Below are 18,880 nucleotides of genomic sequence, written 5' to 3'. Positions count from 1 at the left end.
ACTGGGTTCAAGAAGCCAATTTTCCCAATTTCCCGACCAACTTTTCTCGGGATTCAGGAATGGGAAAGCGAAAAGGATTTCTGAGAACGGTCGGGAATTCTCGCCTGGAAACCCTAGCCCCCAAGCCCAGGCAGGCAGCGGCCCCCAGCCCCCTCGGTTTCCATCGTAGCAGTGGTCCCCTTATGGCTGCCACCTACAGACCTCACACGGGGTCCCAGCAAACAAAACGCCAACCCAGGTACGTTAGGTCGCCCTTTTCTTCCTGCTGTACCTCAGAGGCAGGAAGAGCTCTTGCAGGCTGCCCCTGGCTGCCCCTGCTGTGTGCACGTGAGCGAGGGGCGTCTCCCTCGCAGGTGGCGGCAGGATAGAGGAGACAGGCCCACTGCACGCCAGGCCTCTGCCTTGCTCCTCCCCCTCCCCCAAGCTCCAGCGTCCCCGTGTGTCTGGACAGCATGTGCAGACGTCCCCTGGGCCTCTGTCCTCTCTGCTAGCCCCATGGGCCCTTGGGCTCACTGTCAGGTTTACAGCATTTGTTTCTGTGACATTTTGGACGCTTAGACCCTGTGACTTCCAGCACATCTCCGGTTTTGTCCTTTGGCATTGGAGGACCAGCTTGGCTGTGGAAGGGCAGGCTGAGGGGGGGGCCTGCTGCCTGCCGGGGCGTGGGGGCCCCGGGGCTGCAGGTGGCCGAGGGCTGCCGGCACTTCTGCTTTCAGACCCTTGCCTTTTGTGTTTGTTTTTGGTTGATTGTTTTTTGTCTGCTTAAGGCTGCTCACCGCCTTTCCAGAACAGCTCCCCAGGTTTTGTTGTGTGACAGCAAACTAGAACACTCAGTGTCTCAGCTACGGAGTGTCACTCGATGCCAGGGACTGCTCCCTAGTGTGGGGGGAACACAGGCAGCGAACACCCTTGCCCTCCCAGAGCCTGTCCTCATGGGGGGATGTTGGGTAAGCCTGCAGGGTCTGAATGGAGGTGCCAAGGAAAGGAGCCTCAGGGACGCCCACGCCGAGGACGTGGAGAAGTAACCAAGACAGTGCTGGAGATGGCCGTGCAAAGGCCCGGGGGCAGGCAGGCGTGTGCCTGCTGTGGGGGGAGCCCCGGGAGGCCGGGAGAAGTGAGGGCAGCGGGGCCGGGTCTCCTGTGCTCGGTGCTTGTGCCCAGCCAGCTCTGTGCTGACTGCCGCGTTCAGTGTGCCTGTTGTCATTTGCGATTTCTGCTGCTGATGCAATGGTGACACCGGGCTGCCCCTGACTGCAGGCAGGGGCTACGCTGCTCTTCACACCCATGTGGGTCACGCAGGACGGTCCCAACGTGGGGCCTGAGGGAGGGCCCTCCTCACAATGGCGACAGCCCCTTGGCCAGCATCGCAGTTTAAATGAGAAGAATTGTGTGCAATTCATTGTTGGCTTCCGTTCTTCTTGTTTCAAATCTCTGTGTCAGTCCATTTTGATTCTGATTTAGGGAGAAGGATGTGGAAGGCATGGATGCACAGGCTTTGCAACCTGCATGTAGAATTCTGGGGCTCCCCGCCGCCCCAGCTGTCTGGCCCTGTGGCCTGGCAGGTCCGCCCCCTCCCTTATATGGGGCCTGTGATTCTTTCAGAGCAAGAGCATTGCTCAAAGCCACTGGGCCATCTTCTCACGCCCTGGGGAGCGGACGGCAGGGCCCTAACCTACCACGTCTTGGGGTGCTTGGGTTTTCCTGGAGACAGAGGGGCTTCAGCAGAAGGCAGACTAAACGGTGTCTCCTCGGGCTAAGAAGACACTCCTCTGTGTGCTGTGTCAGACCCCACATAGAATTCACACTCACCCTCATCTCACAGCTGGGAGTCCAAGGTCGGGGGCACCCAGCTCGTGGCGCCTGTCTGAGGCCCCGGTCCTGCCCCGTTCTGCAGGGGCCCACAGTGTCTTAGCATGTGACCCAGTGACTCACAGACCGGTGGCATTTTGCACTTTCGCACTGTCGAGACATTTGCATGGGCCTTGTAATGCAGGGCTGCCTTTCCGGGCGTCCTGGCCTTACCTTGTGGTGCTCCAGGGAAGGTCTTTCTACTGGTGCCCGTTCAGAGAGCAGTGACCGTGCCACCTGGCTCCGGGGCAGGGCCACGGGCACAGGCCTTGGGATGTGTCCCGTGCTCTGAGCAGGTGGGGGGCAGGTGGGGAGCAGCAGGTACACAGTTCAGGGCTCCCCAGGAGCTGCCTGGCCTTGGGCAGGTCACTGACTGTCCTAAAGCCGCAGGCCTTTACCTGTAAAGAGGGACAAGCCGAGGCCTGGATAGGCCATTCTGCGGGAGGCAGAGAAAATGTGCTAAGTGCCTGCCCTTAACAGGTGCTCAGTAAATACCAGCTGTCACTGAAACCATCACCCTCAGTTACTCCCAGCTGAGTCTAGCACCTGCCCCTTACTTTGCAGCTGGTCACCAAATGACCTGTCCCCTGTCATGATGTATCTGTGTGTCCTCTCTCCCCCAGCCCTCTGCCAGGCTCTGCTCTGATGAGGGTGGATAGGACCCAGGCTGGCCGGTACCCTGGTGTTGCCACCCCCCATCGCCTCTCCCCCTGCTCCCTCAGGCACATTTGAAATAAGAACTTGGGCAGAGCACCCAGTGTGCTCCACAGGCCTCTGTCCTGACATGTTGCCCAGCGTTTCCACAAAAGCCAGAAGCCACTGACCGTGGCCATGTACCCAGCATGCCAGGTTCCCCCGGCGCGGCCCAGGCCCAGTTTCCACTGGGATGTGGTGGCTCCCAGGGTCCAAAGAGTGTGGGCCAGGCCCTCAGCAGTGTCGTGGCTGCCTGCAGTGTCGCCGGGGAGGGTGGAGGCAGGAGGCGCAGGTGGCCAACTGCCTGCCCTGCTGGGTGTTTCTCCCAGCTCTCTGGGACCCAGGTGTTAGTGTGTACCCGTCAGCAGCCTGAGGCCTGAGAGGCGTGGAGGCCGCAGCCGGGCCTGTAACTAACAGCAGTAGCAGAGGGCTCGCTCCTCCTGCCCACGTCCGAGGCCCTATAACTTTCGCGTGGCCGTCCCAGTGTGTGGAGACCAGTACACAGGGGTCGCTGCAGTGTTCTGAGCCCCCCCCCCCCACGTTTGTGGGGCTGCTTCGTGGCCCAGACGCTGCGCTGGCAGGAGGCCTGAGGCCAGTTCTTACAGTTCCTGTCTCCAGTGAGTTATGCTTTTCAGTTTCAGCAGATGCCAGAGTGTAGAGAGGATGGCAGGCTCGGGATCTGATGTCCTGCCTGGTGAGACCAGGGCACTGGCCTCAGCAGAGGCTGTCGTGCTGACGGGTGCAGGGAGCCCTCCTGGTCTTCTGCATCCGTGATTCTTGGGCATTTTAGAGCTGAGCTGAGCTCAGCCTTCAAACTGCTGGAGAAGTTAACAGGGCGCCCTCAGGGCCAGTGGCTTATGTGGGGGGCCGGGAGGTTCTCCAGATGACCCTGCAGATGCCGCCTCTGCCTCAGAAGGAAGAGCGTGCACGTGCCAGACGCTGCTTGTGCAATTGCGTTTTGTCGGCCTCCGCGTGTGTAGAACCTGGGGCTCCTGGGGAAGTTTTGTCCCTGATTCTGCCACTTGTCGTTAGGAGCTCATTTGTTTGTTCACCCAGTGCACACACCCGTCAGTGCCCGAAGCGCCAGCACCCTCCACTGACAGCCCCTCTCCATTTTCTCTCACAGTGCTGCACACGCAGGGCCCTGTCGACGGCAGTCTGTACGCTAAGGTACGGAAGAAGAGCGCCTCGGATCCTGGCGTCCCAGGGGGGGCCCCAGCCATCCCCGCCGCCAGCAGCCCAGACCACGGCGACCACACCCTGTCTGTCAGCAGCGACTCAGGCCACTCCACTGCCTCGGTGAGGACAGACAGGACCGAGGAGCACCCTGCTGTGGGACCCAAGAGGGGCCTAAGCCCCCAGGAGAAGGCTGAGTTGGACCAGCTGCTCAGTGGCTTTGGCCTGGAAGATTCCGGAAGTCCCCTCAAGGATATGACTGATGCTGGGAGCAAGTTCAGTGGGACACGCCACGTCGTCCCAGCACAGGTCCACGTGAATGGGGACGCCACGCCCAAGGACCGGGAGACTGACATCCTGGATGACGAGATGCCCAGCCATGACCTGCACAGCGTGGACAGCATTGGGACCCTGTCCTCCTCGGAGGGCCACCCGTCGGCCCCCCTGGGCCCCTTCGCCTGCCACCAGAGCAGTCACAACTCCCTCCTGTCTGACGGCTTTGGGAGCAGCACTGGAGAGGACCAGCACGGCCTCCTCCCGCCCGACCTGGGCCTGGGCGTGGAGCCCCCATACAGGCGGGAGCAGGCCTTTGGGACCCGCGAGCCCAAGCCACCGCCTCCCGTGCTGGGGGCGCCCTGCGTGTCCGCCCCGACGCAGGTCTACGAGCAGAGCAGCTACTCCACGCAGACCTGGGTGCGCCAGCAGCAGATGGTGGCTGCCCAGCAGTACAGCTTCGCTGCCGACGGAGAGGCCAGGCTCGTCAGCCGCGGCCCTGGGGACAGTCCCCACCTGGCACAGGCCCCGCCCAGGATCCCGGTCACCCCCACCCGGGGGGCCAGCAGCAGGGTGGCCGTCCAGAGGGGTGTAGGCCCTGGGCCACATCCCACCGACACACAGCGGCCCCCTCCCAGCAAAGCCTTCAAAGCCAGGTTTCCAGATGTCGGAGTGGTGAACGGGTCGGGCCCGGAGCCCAGTGCTGACCCTTCCCCGGGCTCGCCCACCCTGGACATCGACCAGTCCATCGAGCAGCTCAATAGGCTGATCCTGGAGCTGGACCCCACCTTCGAGCCCCTCCCCACCCACCTGAGCACACTAGGCAGCCAGGCAAATGGCCCCCCAGGCCCGGACGGCGTGGGATGCGGGCTCCGGGCGAGCGGCCGCCTTCAGGACAGAGGAGGGGGCCCCAGCAGGGCCCCTGCGCAGCAAGGTGAGCGGGCGTTTCGGGTGCAGGCTCCCCTGCGTCGGGATTAGAGCCGAGCACAGGCTCTTCGCTGGCCTGAAGGAGGGGATGGACGGCTGGGACCTCGGGCACAGCCTTGGGGAAACCGGGAGGTTGCTGCATAGTACTGGCTTGTCAGATGCCCCTGAGCTGGCCGTGCACGGAGGGAGGCTGTGCCTGGCCATTTTGGGGGTGTGTGGAGGGAAGCCTGGAGGGGCAGGGGCAGGACAGTCGGGGCTAAGCGGTGCGGCCGCATCCAGGGCCCAGCACGGTGGGGACGCGAGCCTAGTGGGGGCCCTCTGCACCCCTGCAGCAGTGGGGCCCGTGCTGAGTCGGGCCAGGACTGCACAGGCCCTTGCCCCTGGATGTGGTAGTGCGGGGACCGTGGCCGAGCCTTCTTGCTCAGCTGCTCGGCCTGGGAAGGCTGGGGGTGGCGATAGTGGACAGGCAGTGACCTGTGGGTATAGGGATGCTTGAAGGGGGGGCCACATGTTGGGAGGGAGTCTGTGACATGCTTTCCGTGTTGGGGAGGCATCAGGCTGTGGGGCCCTGCCTCTACGTGTCAAGACTGGACGGTAATGAAGGAAGGGCACTGTCACTTCGTCCGTATTCCTGCGTCTGACCTGAGTGCTGCTTGTCAGCTGAGCCAGGAGACCTGACGGGAAGCAGTGCAGTTCGTGGCAGTGCTGCTTCCTTCTCCCCGGGGCCCCCTGGCAGCAGACACAGAGCCCGTCTTACAGCTGAGTTCCCGAAGGTGTCAGGAAGCGAAGTGGCCCGCCCAAGGTCACACAGGTCGCAGGCAATAGAGCAGGAGTCGGCCCTGCCCGCTTTACAGTCAGATGGAGTGGGTTTCAGCCCCACTCGGGTCGGGACGGCCGGGAACGTGAGCTTTGTGTCCTCGGTGCTTCTGTGCTGTGCGGTGGCTGGTCGTGTGGCCTTGGCAGGTAAACGATGTGATCTCTGAATTCCTGTTCACTCCTTCTGGTAAAAAACATCCTGTCACAGGACCCGGCTGATGTTCAGGAAATGCAGGTCGACATATACCTGTCCTGGACCTGGGTCACTGTGAGCCACGTGACCTGCCAGCTTCCTGGGTCCCTGTGTACCCTGAGCTGGGAGCTGGAAGAAGCTACAGCTCCCCGCAGTGGATTGTGAGCCTCCACCAGACGGCAGCAGCTGGTCCAGCTCTGAGGACCCGGGTGTGTGAACGCAGTCAGGCTCCTGCAGGGAACGAGGAGTTCACAGAGTCTCAGTGGGAACAAATCCCGCGACATCCTCTCTCTTAGCACCACCTCTCTCTTTAGACTCACCAAACCTACTTCAAATAAATTACTTGGAAAAGTAACAATCAGAAGTTTTTCTCCAGGATTAAAAAATCTCCTTTGAGATTTGGAGGCTGTTGGAGGCATCTGTTGGGGTAAAGGGTCAGTTTGCCATCCCGTGGCCTCTTTAGGTTAATGTTTTTCACTTGATGGAATTTAGTCCTTAGTCATGGTGGTGGTGATGGTGGTGGTGGTGATGATGGTGGTGATGGTGGTGATGATGGTGATGATGGTGATGATGATGATGGTGATGGTGATGGTGGTGATGGTGGTGATGATGGTGATGGTGATGGTGGTGATGGTGGTGGTGATGGTGGTGATGATGGTGATGGTGGTGATGGTGATGGTGATGGTGAGGGTGGTGATGGTGAAGTTGACAGTGATGATGGTGATGGTAATGGCCATGATAATAGTAAATACTGCTACTCTGAGTGCCTGTGCTGTTCCAGGTACTATGTTGAAGCTTGTCGACATCACCTTTGACCTCACCTACCTTGCCGTGTAGACAGTTTCTTTCCATCTGACTCTACATTTCATGGCTGTGCCACCATGAAAGGCTCTGCCACTAGCCAGAAAACCCCTCGGGTGCAGCCTAGTGACTTGTTCATTTTGTTTTCTGGCACATGGTAATGTTTATAAACAGAAAGGTCTGTGGCATAAGTGGGGGTACAAGTGACTGTCCTGGGACCCCTGGGGCTATGCTGAACTGGCCAGGGACTGTAGTGAGGTTTACCAAGGGACAGTCTCCACTCACAAGGTAAAATGGAGGCTGTCTAGAGGTGGGGGGTCTCAAAGCTTTGGGCAACCTTGTGAAATGGAGTGACGTGGGGGTGTTTGGCTCCCTGCAGGCTCTGAGTGCCTCTGTGCCTCCCTGCTCTGATCTGAGACTTCACTGCTTCGGGCACAGCCCCTGGGCACTGGTGTGGCCTTGTTACACCCCCTCACCCGGGTCTCCCAGCTGCTCTGCAGCCCTGCATGTAAGTGGGTTTCTTGGATCACATCCTTTAAGTGGGGGGAGATTTCACCGATGACACCCCAGTGACAAGGAAATGGCTCCTCAGTGACAGTTACGGGCCCACTGATGGCAAGACCCAGCTCTCTTATCTCATACCTGAGGGCTCTTTGCTTCATGTTGTCAGAATATTTTATTCATGTTGCATCAGCCCCCAACCCACAACTGGGAGCCCGAGCAGGCCCTGCGATGGCTGTTTGTGCGCAGGCGCAGACAATAACACTCCTCCTCATCATCCTGAAAACATTCATAGTGGCGAAAAGTATTCGTCACTGACAGTGGAAACCTGTCGATCGAATTATATGAGTGTGAGTTCTATGACTCCCAGCCAAAGGCAGTCAGGGTGAGAACTCAAGGGCATGTTCGAGTGAGAAAGCACTAGACTTACTGCACACTGAGTCTCCGTGGGAGGGGCTGCGAAACACAGGTCGCCTCAGTGCCAGGCGGTGGCCTGTGAGCAGGCGTGCATGGGTGGGGGTGCTGCAAGCGCCCCGGGGGAGGTGGGGAGGCATGAAGTGGCCACAGCTCCCGCACTCAGTGCAGCCCGGGTCAGGAGAAGAGCGGTGCCCCTTGCATTTGGCACTGGTGACGGGTGTGATTTTCTGAAACCCCAGGTGTATTCACCTGTGAATTGTGTGTTACAAGTGGGTGGCCTCAGCTGTGACACCGTGAGTGGCAGGCCCTCTAAGCTTGAGCAGGAGGACCACTGTGCACGTCATATAGAATTTACCACTTTCACCATTTTAAAGTGTGCCATCCAGTGGCACGAAGTCCCTTCACAGTGCTGTGCAGCCGTCACCACCATTCACTTCCACAACCCTTCATCACCCCAAAGACACCCTCCCCGTTAGCCGCCACTCTGCCCCACCCCCAGGCCCCCGGCCTGTCTGCTGCTTCTCTGGATGTGCCTGTTCTGGCTTCTCACACTGAGCGCTGTGTTCCAGGCTCATCGTGTGGTCGCACGTGTTGGAGCGCCACTTCTGCTTAGGGCTGAGCTGTGTTCCCTGGTGGGGGCGGACCCCACTGCGCTCCCCCATCCCCTGGGGCTGAACATGGGGCTTGTGCGCACCTTGGGCTGCTGTGAGCATCTAAGTACAAGCACTGGTTTGGATGCAGCCCCAGGAGTGGAGCTGCTGGGCCACACGGCAATCTGTGTGAACTCCGAGGGCCGCCCCTCAGATGTCTCCAAGTCTTCTTTGGAGACCTGGCCTCCAGTGTGCTGTCTTGTTTCCGGAAGCCGTGCCGCGGGTGGACGCCGCTGGTCTGCACAGATGAGCTCCCCCAGGCCCCGTGCTGTGTCCCGTCTGCTCTATGAAAACTGATTTGTCCAATCGTGGCGGGAGGGGGGGGGGTCCTCTCCATCGGGTCTGAGGCTAGGACGTGGCCAGCCGTCCACTGGCGCTGGCCCTGGCCCTGAAGGTGAACAGCCCTGGGGACTGTCCTGCATCGCATGATGTCAACACCACAGTTGCTAAAAGATGGCACGTTTGGAGAGAAGGCCAGTAAGATCAAGTATTTGGGGGGGTGATAAAAAAAAGGAAATAAGTTCAAAGAAGCAAAAGGAATGGCAGCCAGGCAGCCGCCAGCTGGTGGTGTCCTGAGGGAAGGGTCGCGTGTGGGACGCCAAACCGTCTTACGCTGGCTGCCATGCGGCTTCTCACGTCTGCACTTTAAATTACAGTTATTTTGAGGATAGATGGGAGTATTGCTAGCATTTCTCCTTTGGAAGGACATACTTCCTAGGCTTTCAGACCTACTTCCCCATGGCCTGGCCGAGCCTGTCAGTGTTTCTCAAGAGAAGGGATTTTCACTTTTGCCGTCCAAAATACAATTCCTTTCCTGGGCATTTGGGGGGCAAAGGCCTGGAGCAGCCGGGGACCAGCTGCTGGAGTCTGTGCTCAGGTTTTGAGCTTCATTGGCACTCAGACTGAGGGCTTCCAGCAAAAGTCACCCAGTTCTGCAAGCACACAGGCTGCAGGGGAAGGGGCTAGTGAGCCAGTTGCTTGGGGGACAGAAAAGCTTCTTAACTCCTCTGGGAACACAAGCTCGAGGGGGTGTCCGCTGCCACAGCCGCCCTGCTCCTCCCCACCGTCTCTTTAGAAGACACCCCGTGGATCTGAATGTGCTTAAGTCAGGAGGCCCGAGCTAACGCAGGGCGGTTGTTTGTTTTCAGGCCTAGGAATGCAGGGAGTTTCCAGAACCCACCGGGTACAAGCGCATAAGCACATATGACGCAGGTCTTCGGTCTTATCTGATCATAAGAAGATAAATAAATAGCTAAGGGCACTTTACCTTCCAGTGGCCCAGATAGAAGAAGCAGCCATATTCTGGGAGGTCCCAGGTCTCCAGAGCAGGGGTTTGTCCCCAGCCACACAGGGCGTCCCCTGGGAGCTTTACAGATGCAGTGCTGACCATACCGTGCCACCTCTGCCATGGACGGTCGGGCGGGCAGGCTGGGCTTGCGGCCGGGACGTCAGAATGATCTCAAGCTTTCCCCACGCGTGCACCTCCACTGTGACTCTGGCCTTGTGACCTCCTGTGGCTCTCAGCGTGGCTGCATGTTGAAAATGCTGAGAGTTTTATAAATGCAGGTACTGTCGTCACAGGAGAGGGGAGAGGTCTAACATCAGGATTTTAAATGCCGTCCTGAGTCCACAGGGCTTTGAGAAGCGCTGTTTTATATTCATGTTTCTAACCTAGGCGTGTGTCCCTGGAGGGCTGACCCCCGCTGGGAGAGGCAGGAGGGCCCCCCCACCGGGATGTTCTGGGACCCCGCTGTGCCAGGAATCTGGGCTTTGACTCCTTATAGGCCCCCAGAGGCCCCGGCGGGGGGCGTTATTCCAGGGGTGGGGAGCTGTGACTCCAGCACGTCAGTTCTGGGTTCCTCCTCTCTAAATAGGATCCAGTAGTCACCCCGAGAAAGCCGAATCGCCCTGCACAGTGCACGGACCACACGTGCGTCTGAGTCCCAAGGACAATGTGGTCGCTCCCTCTCTACCCGTTTGCATGGCTGGGCTTCTGTGTGTTTACGGGAAGGCGCAGACTTGCCATGGAGCTTCTGGGTTTTTGGACACAGTCTGCTGGTGAGCCGTCTCAGAAGGTCCCCTCCCTCACGGTGGCCACCACGGTGCTGACCTGCCGGGGGAGGCTGAATTCAGTCCCTGGTGCAAAGCACTTGACAGGCACCCCGCAGTCATGACCCGATCCCCCACATCTCAGATCTCAGCGGGGCGTCTGGGTGTCCACGCAGGAGGACTGGCTCTCCTGCTCCATCCTCAGCTCCCACGCGTTCCGGCCCTGACCTCTCCCCACCCTCTCGTGGTGGCCAGCGTGAGGTTGCGTCTACGTACTGGGCAACTGGCTGTGCCAGGCCGAGGCGCCTCTGCCCTGCTCCTGGCAACGCTGCCCGGCCCAATCGCATCACCTGAGTGACCGAGCATTGTGTGTCCCAGGCTTAGCCAGGACGCGCTCTGTCTGATGAGCAGATCCGGCCACCAGACATGTAGAGTTATCAGAGAGAATGAAAAGTCTGTTGAGCAAACTTGAGAGCTGTGGGTCTGAACACAGAAAACGCACTAGTGAGAATGAGTATGGGGGACCCGGTAAAGGCAGCGCAGAGACAGCAAAAGGGGAAGACGCCTCGTGCTTCCTGAAGATGGTCTGTGTCTTGTTTCTCCACGTTAAAAGTACGTATTAGTGAAAACTGGAAAATATAGTTATTTCAAAAAATACCATCAGTGCCTAGATTTGCAAACCCAGAGGGAGCCTCTTATGAACATTTCGGTACATTTTCTTAATTTTTAGAATTCAATCTGCGATACAATGTCCAAACTACACACCGGCCGCAGGCTGGCCTCAGGGAGCTCCTGCCCCTGGCGGGGCCTGGGTCACAGACAGCTCCAGCCCAGGGCCCAGGGCCCCGGTCCACACTCTCGCTCTTGGACCGGACGGGCTTTGAAATGTGCCTGGTCAGTGCCCGTCGCCCCCATGTGCTGGGAAGCGCTGGCAGCCACGTTCCCCAGTGGACCCCACGTGTTCACTCACAGCAGGAAGGCGCATTCCCACAAAGCGTCCACGTGGTGACAGCAGGAGCTGAGGAGTGTGTGTCCGCTGCCCCACAGCACGTGTCCAGAGGAAGGGTCCCTCTTTCCCAGCCTGTGTCCCCTTCATCATCCATGTTAATCGTTAGTCACTTGCACGTCGACACCACCTGTGGTTCTGAGGTCAGGGCCCACCGACGTCTGTCTGGGTTGCGTCCCCCAGGGGGCAGGTCTCCAAGGACACAGCCACTCACTCAGCACCTTTCTGGGGCCTCACGCTGCCCCCTGCATTACTGTGCTGTCCTGTGTCACGTGGGACCAAACAGCATTGCTTATCATGCACACTGAACAGAGGAAGTGCCCCTTTCCGCCCACGTCCCTCTGAAAGGCTTCCGAGCAGCGTGGCCTCTGCATTTCTCGGCTGTGACAGACCGCAGGTGTCAGCCCAAGGGCCGCGGAGCCCCCGTGCCCCAGCCTGGGCTGGCCCTGTGTCAGCCTCGGCTCTCGCCGCTGGGTGTCAGGGTGCCGTTGCATTAAATGTCGTTTTACTTCATCCTTGCCCCAGTTTTTCTCCCCATGGGAGAGAGGACAGCAAGCGCTGGTCACGTTTTGCACATAATGAAATGGGGCTGGAGAGTGGACGAGCCTCCAAATCTCACATTCTAACGCCCTCCCCTCTAGGCCGGGTCTGGGGGGCCGGCTGTTGGGATAGGAGGGGGACGTCAGGACGGTAGATTAGTTCTGGGGGGGCCCTGCCACGCGGCGATCGGGTTTGGGTCTTGGTTGCTCAGGCACCAGCCTGTGACATGGGGCGGGGTGTGGGGGGTGCCCAGCTGGCCTTTGCCCACGGGGGGTCCATTGGGAACCTAGAGGGTTGGGAGATGGGACCTTGGAAGGAATCCCGCTCCTTTGTCACTGGACACAGCAGCAGAGTGTCCTCCTGCTGTTGAGTTGTCTTTCCCTAACGGGGCAGCTTTTGAATTCCACACAGCTTCTTAAAGTCCATCCTGGGGGAGCCGGGGGACAGCTAGGCCAGTCACTGTGCTCACATGACCGTGTGTCACAGCCACGGACTCATCAGGGACAGTCGGGCCAGGGCAGGCCTCACACACGGGCAACTGAAGCCTTGAAATGCAGTCGGGTGCCCTCCCAGTTCAAAGGTTAGGTGTATGTACTTTTCATCCCAACTGGGTTGGGGGGCAGGGGAGCCCGCCTGCCCCCCGAGTCTGAGCGCAGCCTGCCTGCCCCCCGAGTCTGAGCACAGCCTGCTCACCCCCCGAGTCTGAGCACAGCCTGCCCGCCCCCCGAGTCTGAACACAACCTGCCTGCCCCCCGAGTCTGAGTGTAGCCTGCCCGCCCCCCGAGTCTGAGCGCAGCCCTCCTGGGCCACACTTCATCTGCAGAGCCCTCCCTGAGCAGCCCGCGTTGGCTGGTGCTGAAGTAAAACACATTTTTGTCACTTTGCAGTATAAAGCGTACAGGTTACCAGTTCTGATACCACTGTGTGTTTGTCTATATGCTGGGAACTGGCAGATTAGCACCTAGATGACGTACAGGTGTTAAAAGCTAAGAGATACAGTTAAAAGAAACGCCGCAGATGGGGAAGGTGACTGTTTGTTTGGGCGGGTGGCTGTGGATACATGTTAGTGACCCAGAAAGAGTCTGTGTCTAGGACGTTGTCACCTCCTTGATGGTCATAAAGCAAAGTGCGAGCATCTGGACCCAAAGTTGACCACTGGTGCCTTAGAGGGAAAGATGGACAAGGGGTAGTGACAGGTCTCAGATAATCAAGTCCCAGGTGTCCACGGCCACCAGGGGCCACCCTGGTGTCTTTCACGTGTAACCACCAAGAATCTTTCCTGCACCCTTGGTGAGGGATGAGGGAAGAGTCCTCCTCCTGGTGTTCCCTGAGCACCTACTGTGTGCAGGCAGCGCCCTCCTCCCTGGTGCTCCCTGAGTACTTACTGTGCGCCGTGTTGCACACACTGGGGAGCCAGGTGGACAGAACCCTTCACGGAGCCAAGACTGGATGAAACAGGAAATGAGCAGAGATCAGTTTAGACAGTAACAGGATGAGCCGAGAAAACATGATGCCGAGTGAGAGAAGCAGACCCCAAGGACATGTGTCATATGGTCGCATCCACAGGAAATGTCCAGAGCGGGCAAATCCAGAGGCAGATAGTGCGTTGGTGGGTGCCAGGGACTGGGGGAGGGCTAATGGGGACGGAGTTTCCTTTTGGGGTGAAGAGAATGTTCTGGAACTGGAAATAAAAAGTGACTTTGAGAAATTTCAAAGTCGGGGCCCCATTTGGCTGAAAGTGTCGGCGGCTCATGTGTCTGTCCTCATAGTCTCCTCAGGTGGCGAGCCCCTGGGCAGGAGGTTCCGGAAGCTGAGCCTTGGGCAGTATGACAATGCTGGAGGACAGCCAGCCTTCCCCAGGTGCGGGTGGGTGAGCACCACCGGAGCAGAGCAGGCCCCGAGCCTGGCCGCTTTTCTCTCTTCAGCAGAAGCCAAAGAGGTACGACCGCCACCCTGGAGCCCCGCCACAGCCCTGTCCCAAATCAAGGTCCCCTTACTGCCCTGCCCCCGTCTCACAGGTGCGGTTTTTCCTTGAGGCAGGTGTGCAGTCGCGGCCCCTGAGCCTGTGCTCTGACCTGTAGTGGGGGGATGAGCAGTGAAGCCGGGGGTGGGCGGTGAGGTTAGAGGTCACGGGGGCTCAGCGGGTGGACGCCAGCAGTAAAGGGCAAACAGACTTTCTGCGCAGACCCTTGGGGTCCCCGAGGGAAGCAGGAAGCAGGTGGGTCAGGTGGACATGTCACCCTGTGGGGACATCACAGAGCATCTTCCAGGAGGCGTCATTAAGGCTTTTAAGCAGACTGAGTAAGACAGGCCGGCAAACCCCCAAACAAGGAGTTTTTTCAAATTAAGGCTTTGTTTATTCTCAAGGCAGGAAAGGTGGGCCCGGAATAGACAAGAGCAGTCGCTCACGGTCTTAGCACACTAACAACACAGTGCAGACCTTTGGGGCCCATCTGTCCCGCTTTGTAGCTACGCCTGCGTGTCCGATTTGTGGCATGTTTTACGTACCTGTGACCGTAGCCTTGGGAAAGATGGTTCTGCCCTGCTGTTCTCACTGAACGATAGAAACCCTCACTTTCCCCGCGCTGTGCTCAGGTTCTGCCTGTTGCACCTGTTAGCTGGAGCGGCGCTTTCTCCCACTGTCCCTGCCTGGGAGCAGGACTGGCTCCCAGGCTGCAGTTTCCGAGCTGCGCCTCCACCTGGCTCCCCCCCTCCCCGCTTTCAGACAGCGATCGCTGCATATCCCCAAGACCTCGACGGGGTCGATGGCAGGATCTTCTCTCCAACCAAGAATGGCAGTGAGCCCCTGTCCCCCACGCCAGCGTTCCCCGTGTCTCCACAAACACCGTACGGTAAGGAAGAAACCAAGCTCCCTCTGCGCGTCCCCACCTTCCTTCTGGGAGGGGACTGAAGCAGCTCATCACTCTGCTTCCTTTCCCAGTGACAACGCCCCCACACTACCCGCCGTTCAGCCCGCCCGAGCCGCAGATGGGCAGCGCCAGCGGTCTGTACAAAGCTTCTCATGGTAAGACACCCGCCTGCGCCCCTCTGCTCTAGGTGGCCTTAGTGTAGAAATATTTCCATGTCTGTCACATCTGAGAGCCACACGAGTGAGGGTGGCTGTCACCTGGGAAACTGCAGGGCACAGCCCACTGGGTTGTCATCCAACAGTGCTGTGTGTCCTCTGGGTGGGGTCCGGGTGGGCCCAGCAGTCAGCATCAGTATTCTTCAGCTCCGTGTGGCATTACTTGGAGTTGAAAGAAGAAACTGCTGCCCGTTCACAGTGAAAGTAGAGCCCACAGAGCGCTCTGTGTGGCACAGGCAGCCCTCGCCCGCTGCCCGGTCACATGGACCTTACATCCTCCATGCTGGCCACTGCCCTGCATATCCCCAGGGGAGCGCTGACGTCTGGGACGGGTCTGTTGTATTGTCGGAAAGTGCACTGCACTTTCCATCCTGGACACCGTGTCTGCGATGCACCACCTGGGGGAGGCATAAAGCAGGCGCTGGTGGTGTTACTCAGCACCCTTCCTGGGGGGCATTTGCCACTCTCCCCGAGAGTCCAGGGCAGTGTGACCTTCGGCAGATGAGGAGATGCAGCTAAAGCCCCCGTACTTCAAACACCACTCTGCTCCGTAATTGTAGATTCTTTACGCTGCAGCTTTTCTGCCTTGAAGGCGAGTGAGTGTGCCCGCTAACGGTCATGAGGCTCGGTCCGGGAGTGGGGCGCAGACACGGCTAAATCCTGTGCTTACCCAGGAGTGGTGCTGGTGGTGACAGCGAGCTCCGTTTCCTGTCTTCCTCCAGAGAAAACCAGAGGCAGGTGTGTTTTAACAGAAAGGCCATCTTTCTCCCAAAGTTTCCTTTATGTTTTTAGAACCAGAGGTGCTTGTACACCGAGCATACACAGAGCATAGCAATTAAACTGCCCCCCTTTCTTGGCAGGTGTCATGGGAATGTGGGTCAGAGAGCTGTGTGCAGTGTGACTGCGTGTGCTTGTATGTTACGTTATCGGTGCCTGAGGAGGCGTGTCTGTGTTCCCGTGTGTGTTAGCACAGATTCAACAGACGTAGCCATGTGTCTGTTCTTCTATATTTTAATAATTTAGATGGGAGCAAACATAGGGTCGTTGCCTCCATCTGTAGCGCCGCCCCAGCCCAGTTGACCATGACTGATGGCTAATGTGGACGTGCTTGGGGGGTTTGGACGAGAACCAGCCCTCTGACATGCAGCCCTCGGCTCCTACAGCACCAGGGCAGGCTCACGGGAGCACTTGTGGCGGCAGAGGGAGGTGGGTGACGGGTTCACACAGATGCATCACACATTTGTTTCTAACGGCCCCAAGCGGGAAACACCGCAGTTGTCCTTCAGCGAGGGGTGGTTCAAGCCAGACGAATTAAAAAAGAAAAAGCCGGTTAAAGCTGGAGAATTCCACAGACATTTACAGACCAGGGAGTGTGAGTTCTATACCGTCCCTTCCAGACAATAGAAGAGGAGACAACACAGCCCAGTTCGTTTTATGAAGCTGATGTCGTCCTGACACCAAAATCAGGCGACGACAAAAACAACTCCAGAACTAGACCTTTATCCCTTAGGAACAGGCACGAAAACCCCTGGGGAAACATAAGCAAATGCAAGTCAGTAACACACAAGCAGTTACGCATTGTGAGCAAGTGGGATTTACTCCAGGGATGCAATGCTGGTTTGACCGTTGAAAATCCGGCCGCGTAGAACCCTCTGAAGGTGCTAACAGAGAACTTTCATGATTACGTCATGGATGCAAACTAGTGTTTGTCAAAATTCACACCCATTCATGACCAACAACCCCGGGCAAAACAACAGGGGAGCTTCCACCACCTCAGCCTGCTCTCAGTGCTGGCAGGTGTGCAGGGCTGGCCCTGGCCACTGGCTTCAAAGGGCAGAACGGAGGCGTCTGCCAGAGGAGGAAGCGAAGAGGAGCCCAGGAAGGTCTCCTTGGGGCGGTGGGGGGAGGGGTTGCCTGGGGTTACTTGGAGGCGATGCTGTATTTTTGCCGTTCTTTTTTTAAGTTGTCACTCTTCAAAGCTTGACAAATTGTAAAATGCTTCCACAAGGCCTCCGCCTTCTTCCTGTAGCCGACTCGCTTTTCTTTGGAAATTTTGTGACCTTTTAATGAGAGTGTTTAGAGTGGGGACAAAAGCCCATTTGTGCAGCGTGTGTGACACCCTGGATGGCTCTGCATTGGCATAGCCTGGGAACACGCCCACCTCCGTGTGTGCTCAACGCACGTGTGTGGGTGCATGTGGAGCATTCACACCTGTGCATGCGTGTCCTGCTCTGCTCTGCGATCAGTGCACAGCGGTGACTGGTGACCCCAAATAACTGGCAGGGACAGCAGCTGCTGCCCCTGCACCCCGCATTAGCAGCATGGAAGCAGGCACGGGACTGCCTAAAAGTGTGTTCAAAACTGAGCGCCCCTGCTGGGTGGGTGCGCTCAGCAGTTGGCCACGATAGGGACATTTATTGATGTGAGTGCCTGGAGCTCAAAAAGTACCAGATGCTGGCACACAGCACGACACCTTGTCCACAAAGCAGGCCTCCTGGCGGTGTCCCCACATGAGTGGCCGTTTCCCAACCGTGATGAATGCCCTGTCTTGTGTGCTTGCTTTTGGTTTAGAGGAATCTTTGTTCCTCTAAATTTATTTATTAGCTCATGTCACCCCCTCTGGTGGGCTGTTCTCGAATCTCAGCATGGACACGTGACTGTGACTTGCCAGCGGGTGTTTGCTCTACTGTGGGAGGCAGGGGGCCCTGGGGCGTGGTGACAGCACATGGGGTCCACATCTCCACCGTCCTGCACGCACCGCAGCAGCTCCTGAGACAGCTTGAGCCCAAGTGACTGCAGCTGTGTAGGCATGGTGCTGGGGGACGGTCTCCGACAGGAAGGGACGTGTCAGCGTACATGCACAGTGACGTGCCAGAGTTGACCTCGAGATGCAGCTTTTCAGCTGCAGGCCCCTCGTCGGTGAAGCCACACTGTGTGTCAGAATGAGCTCTGCTCTGGGATTGGAAAATCCGTCAGTCTGGGCCTGGCACAGGTTGGGCCTGGCAGACGGGACCCAGAATCCACAGCCCAGGCCTGTGCTTGTCCCTGAAGGCATGAGGCGGTGGCCAGGCCACCCCTAGCTACGGGATGACTTGGGGAAATGCACAGCGGCCGACTGGTGGTGTTTCGCTCTGGAAGCGCTCACCAGTGCCGCCCGCACTGTTTACCTTTCTCCCAAAAGCCCTGCGAGCCCTGGCCCCACATGGACAGCAGCTCCCAGCCTGGTGGGAGACGGCAGGGACAGATAGCCTGTCACGCTGTCACCTCAGGCTGCATTCTGGGCTGTAAAATGCTATATTTTGCTGGACTCACTTGGGAAGGTTTGGGATCGTGACTCTGGAGAAGGGTCAGCCGTCCTAGTCACTGAGGGACATGGAGATTTAGACCTGCCACCTGCCTCTCGCCCTTTGTAACTGGCTGTGGCCTGGGCTGGTCAGAGACTTTGAGGGTGTTCACAGGGAAACCCAGTGACCCCAAATTAGGGTGCCTCCTTGACAGACATCCCAATTAGGTAAGGAAGCATCTGTGTTTGGTTCAAATCCTATCACACTTTAGTGTGTTCTCAAGAACACATGACAGCACACGCACACGTGCCATGTGTATAGTTGTGTGTGTGTGTGTGTGTGTGTGTGTGTGTGTGTGTGTGGTTATGCCTGGTGGAGGCGCCCGGCTTTCTGAGCATTTCATATGTGCATATGTAGAGAAAGAGAAAGCTTCTGGAAAACCAAGAGCCAGCAAATGAGAACCACAGTTGGGATAAGAGGAGGCCCTCTCCAGGGCCCGGGAAGCAGTCGAAGGGCGGTGTGGGCAGCTGTGTGCCCTCAGGTCTCGCTGGGTCACAAAGATGGATGCATGTGTGTCATTTCCATGAGGACCCGGAGGTTGGGCCGCTGTGAAGTGAGAGT

At 58.2% G+C, this 18,880-nt stretch overlaps 1 protein-coding gene across 7 annotated transcripts in view; it reads left to right on the top strand.

The window, feature by feature from the left end:
* The window catches only part of TNS3 (tensin 3), a 167,371-nt gene that overhangs the window by 112,402 nt on the left and 36,089 nt on the right, over nucleotides 1-18,880 (top strand). For 6 of the 7 annotated variants that reach the window (XM_019731607.3, XM_019731611.3, XM_019731605.3 and 3 more), the window contains 4 exons: nucleotides 3,668-4,924; nucleotides 13,660-13,829; nucleotides 14,616-14,742; nucleotides 14,832-14,915. In XM_019731607.3, the coding sequence (XP_019587166.3) occupies nucleotides 3,668-4,924; nucleotides 13,660-13,829; nucleotides 14,616-14,742; nucleotides 14,832-14,915 (1,638 nt within the window). The remainder of the gene's footprint in view (nucleotides 1-3,667; nucleotides 4,925-13,659; nucleotides 13,830-14,615; nucleotides 14,743-14,831; nucleotides 14,916-18,880) is intronic. The other variant, XM_088797632.1, reaches the window with a different exon arrangement.

The sequence above is a fragment of the Rhinolophus sinicus genome, chromosome 4 (genome assembly GCF_057876585.1).
Source record: "Rhinolophus sinicus isolate RSI-liver-muscle chromosome 4, RSI-T2T, whole genome shotgun sequence".
Lineage (NCBI taxonomy): Eukaryota > Metazoa > Chordata > Mammalia > Chiroptera > Rhinolophidae > Rhinolophus > Rhinolophus sinicus.
This window is presented reverse-complemented; position numbering and strand designations above follow the sequence as displayed.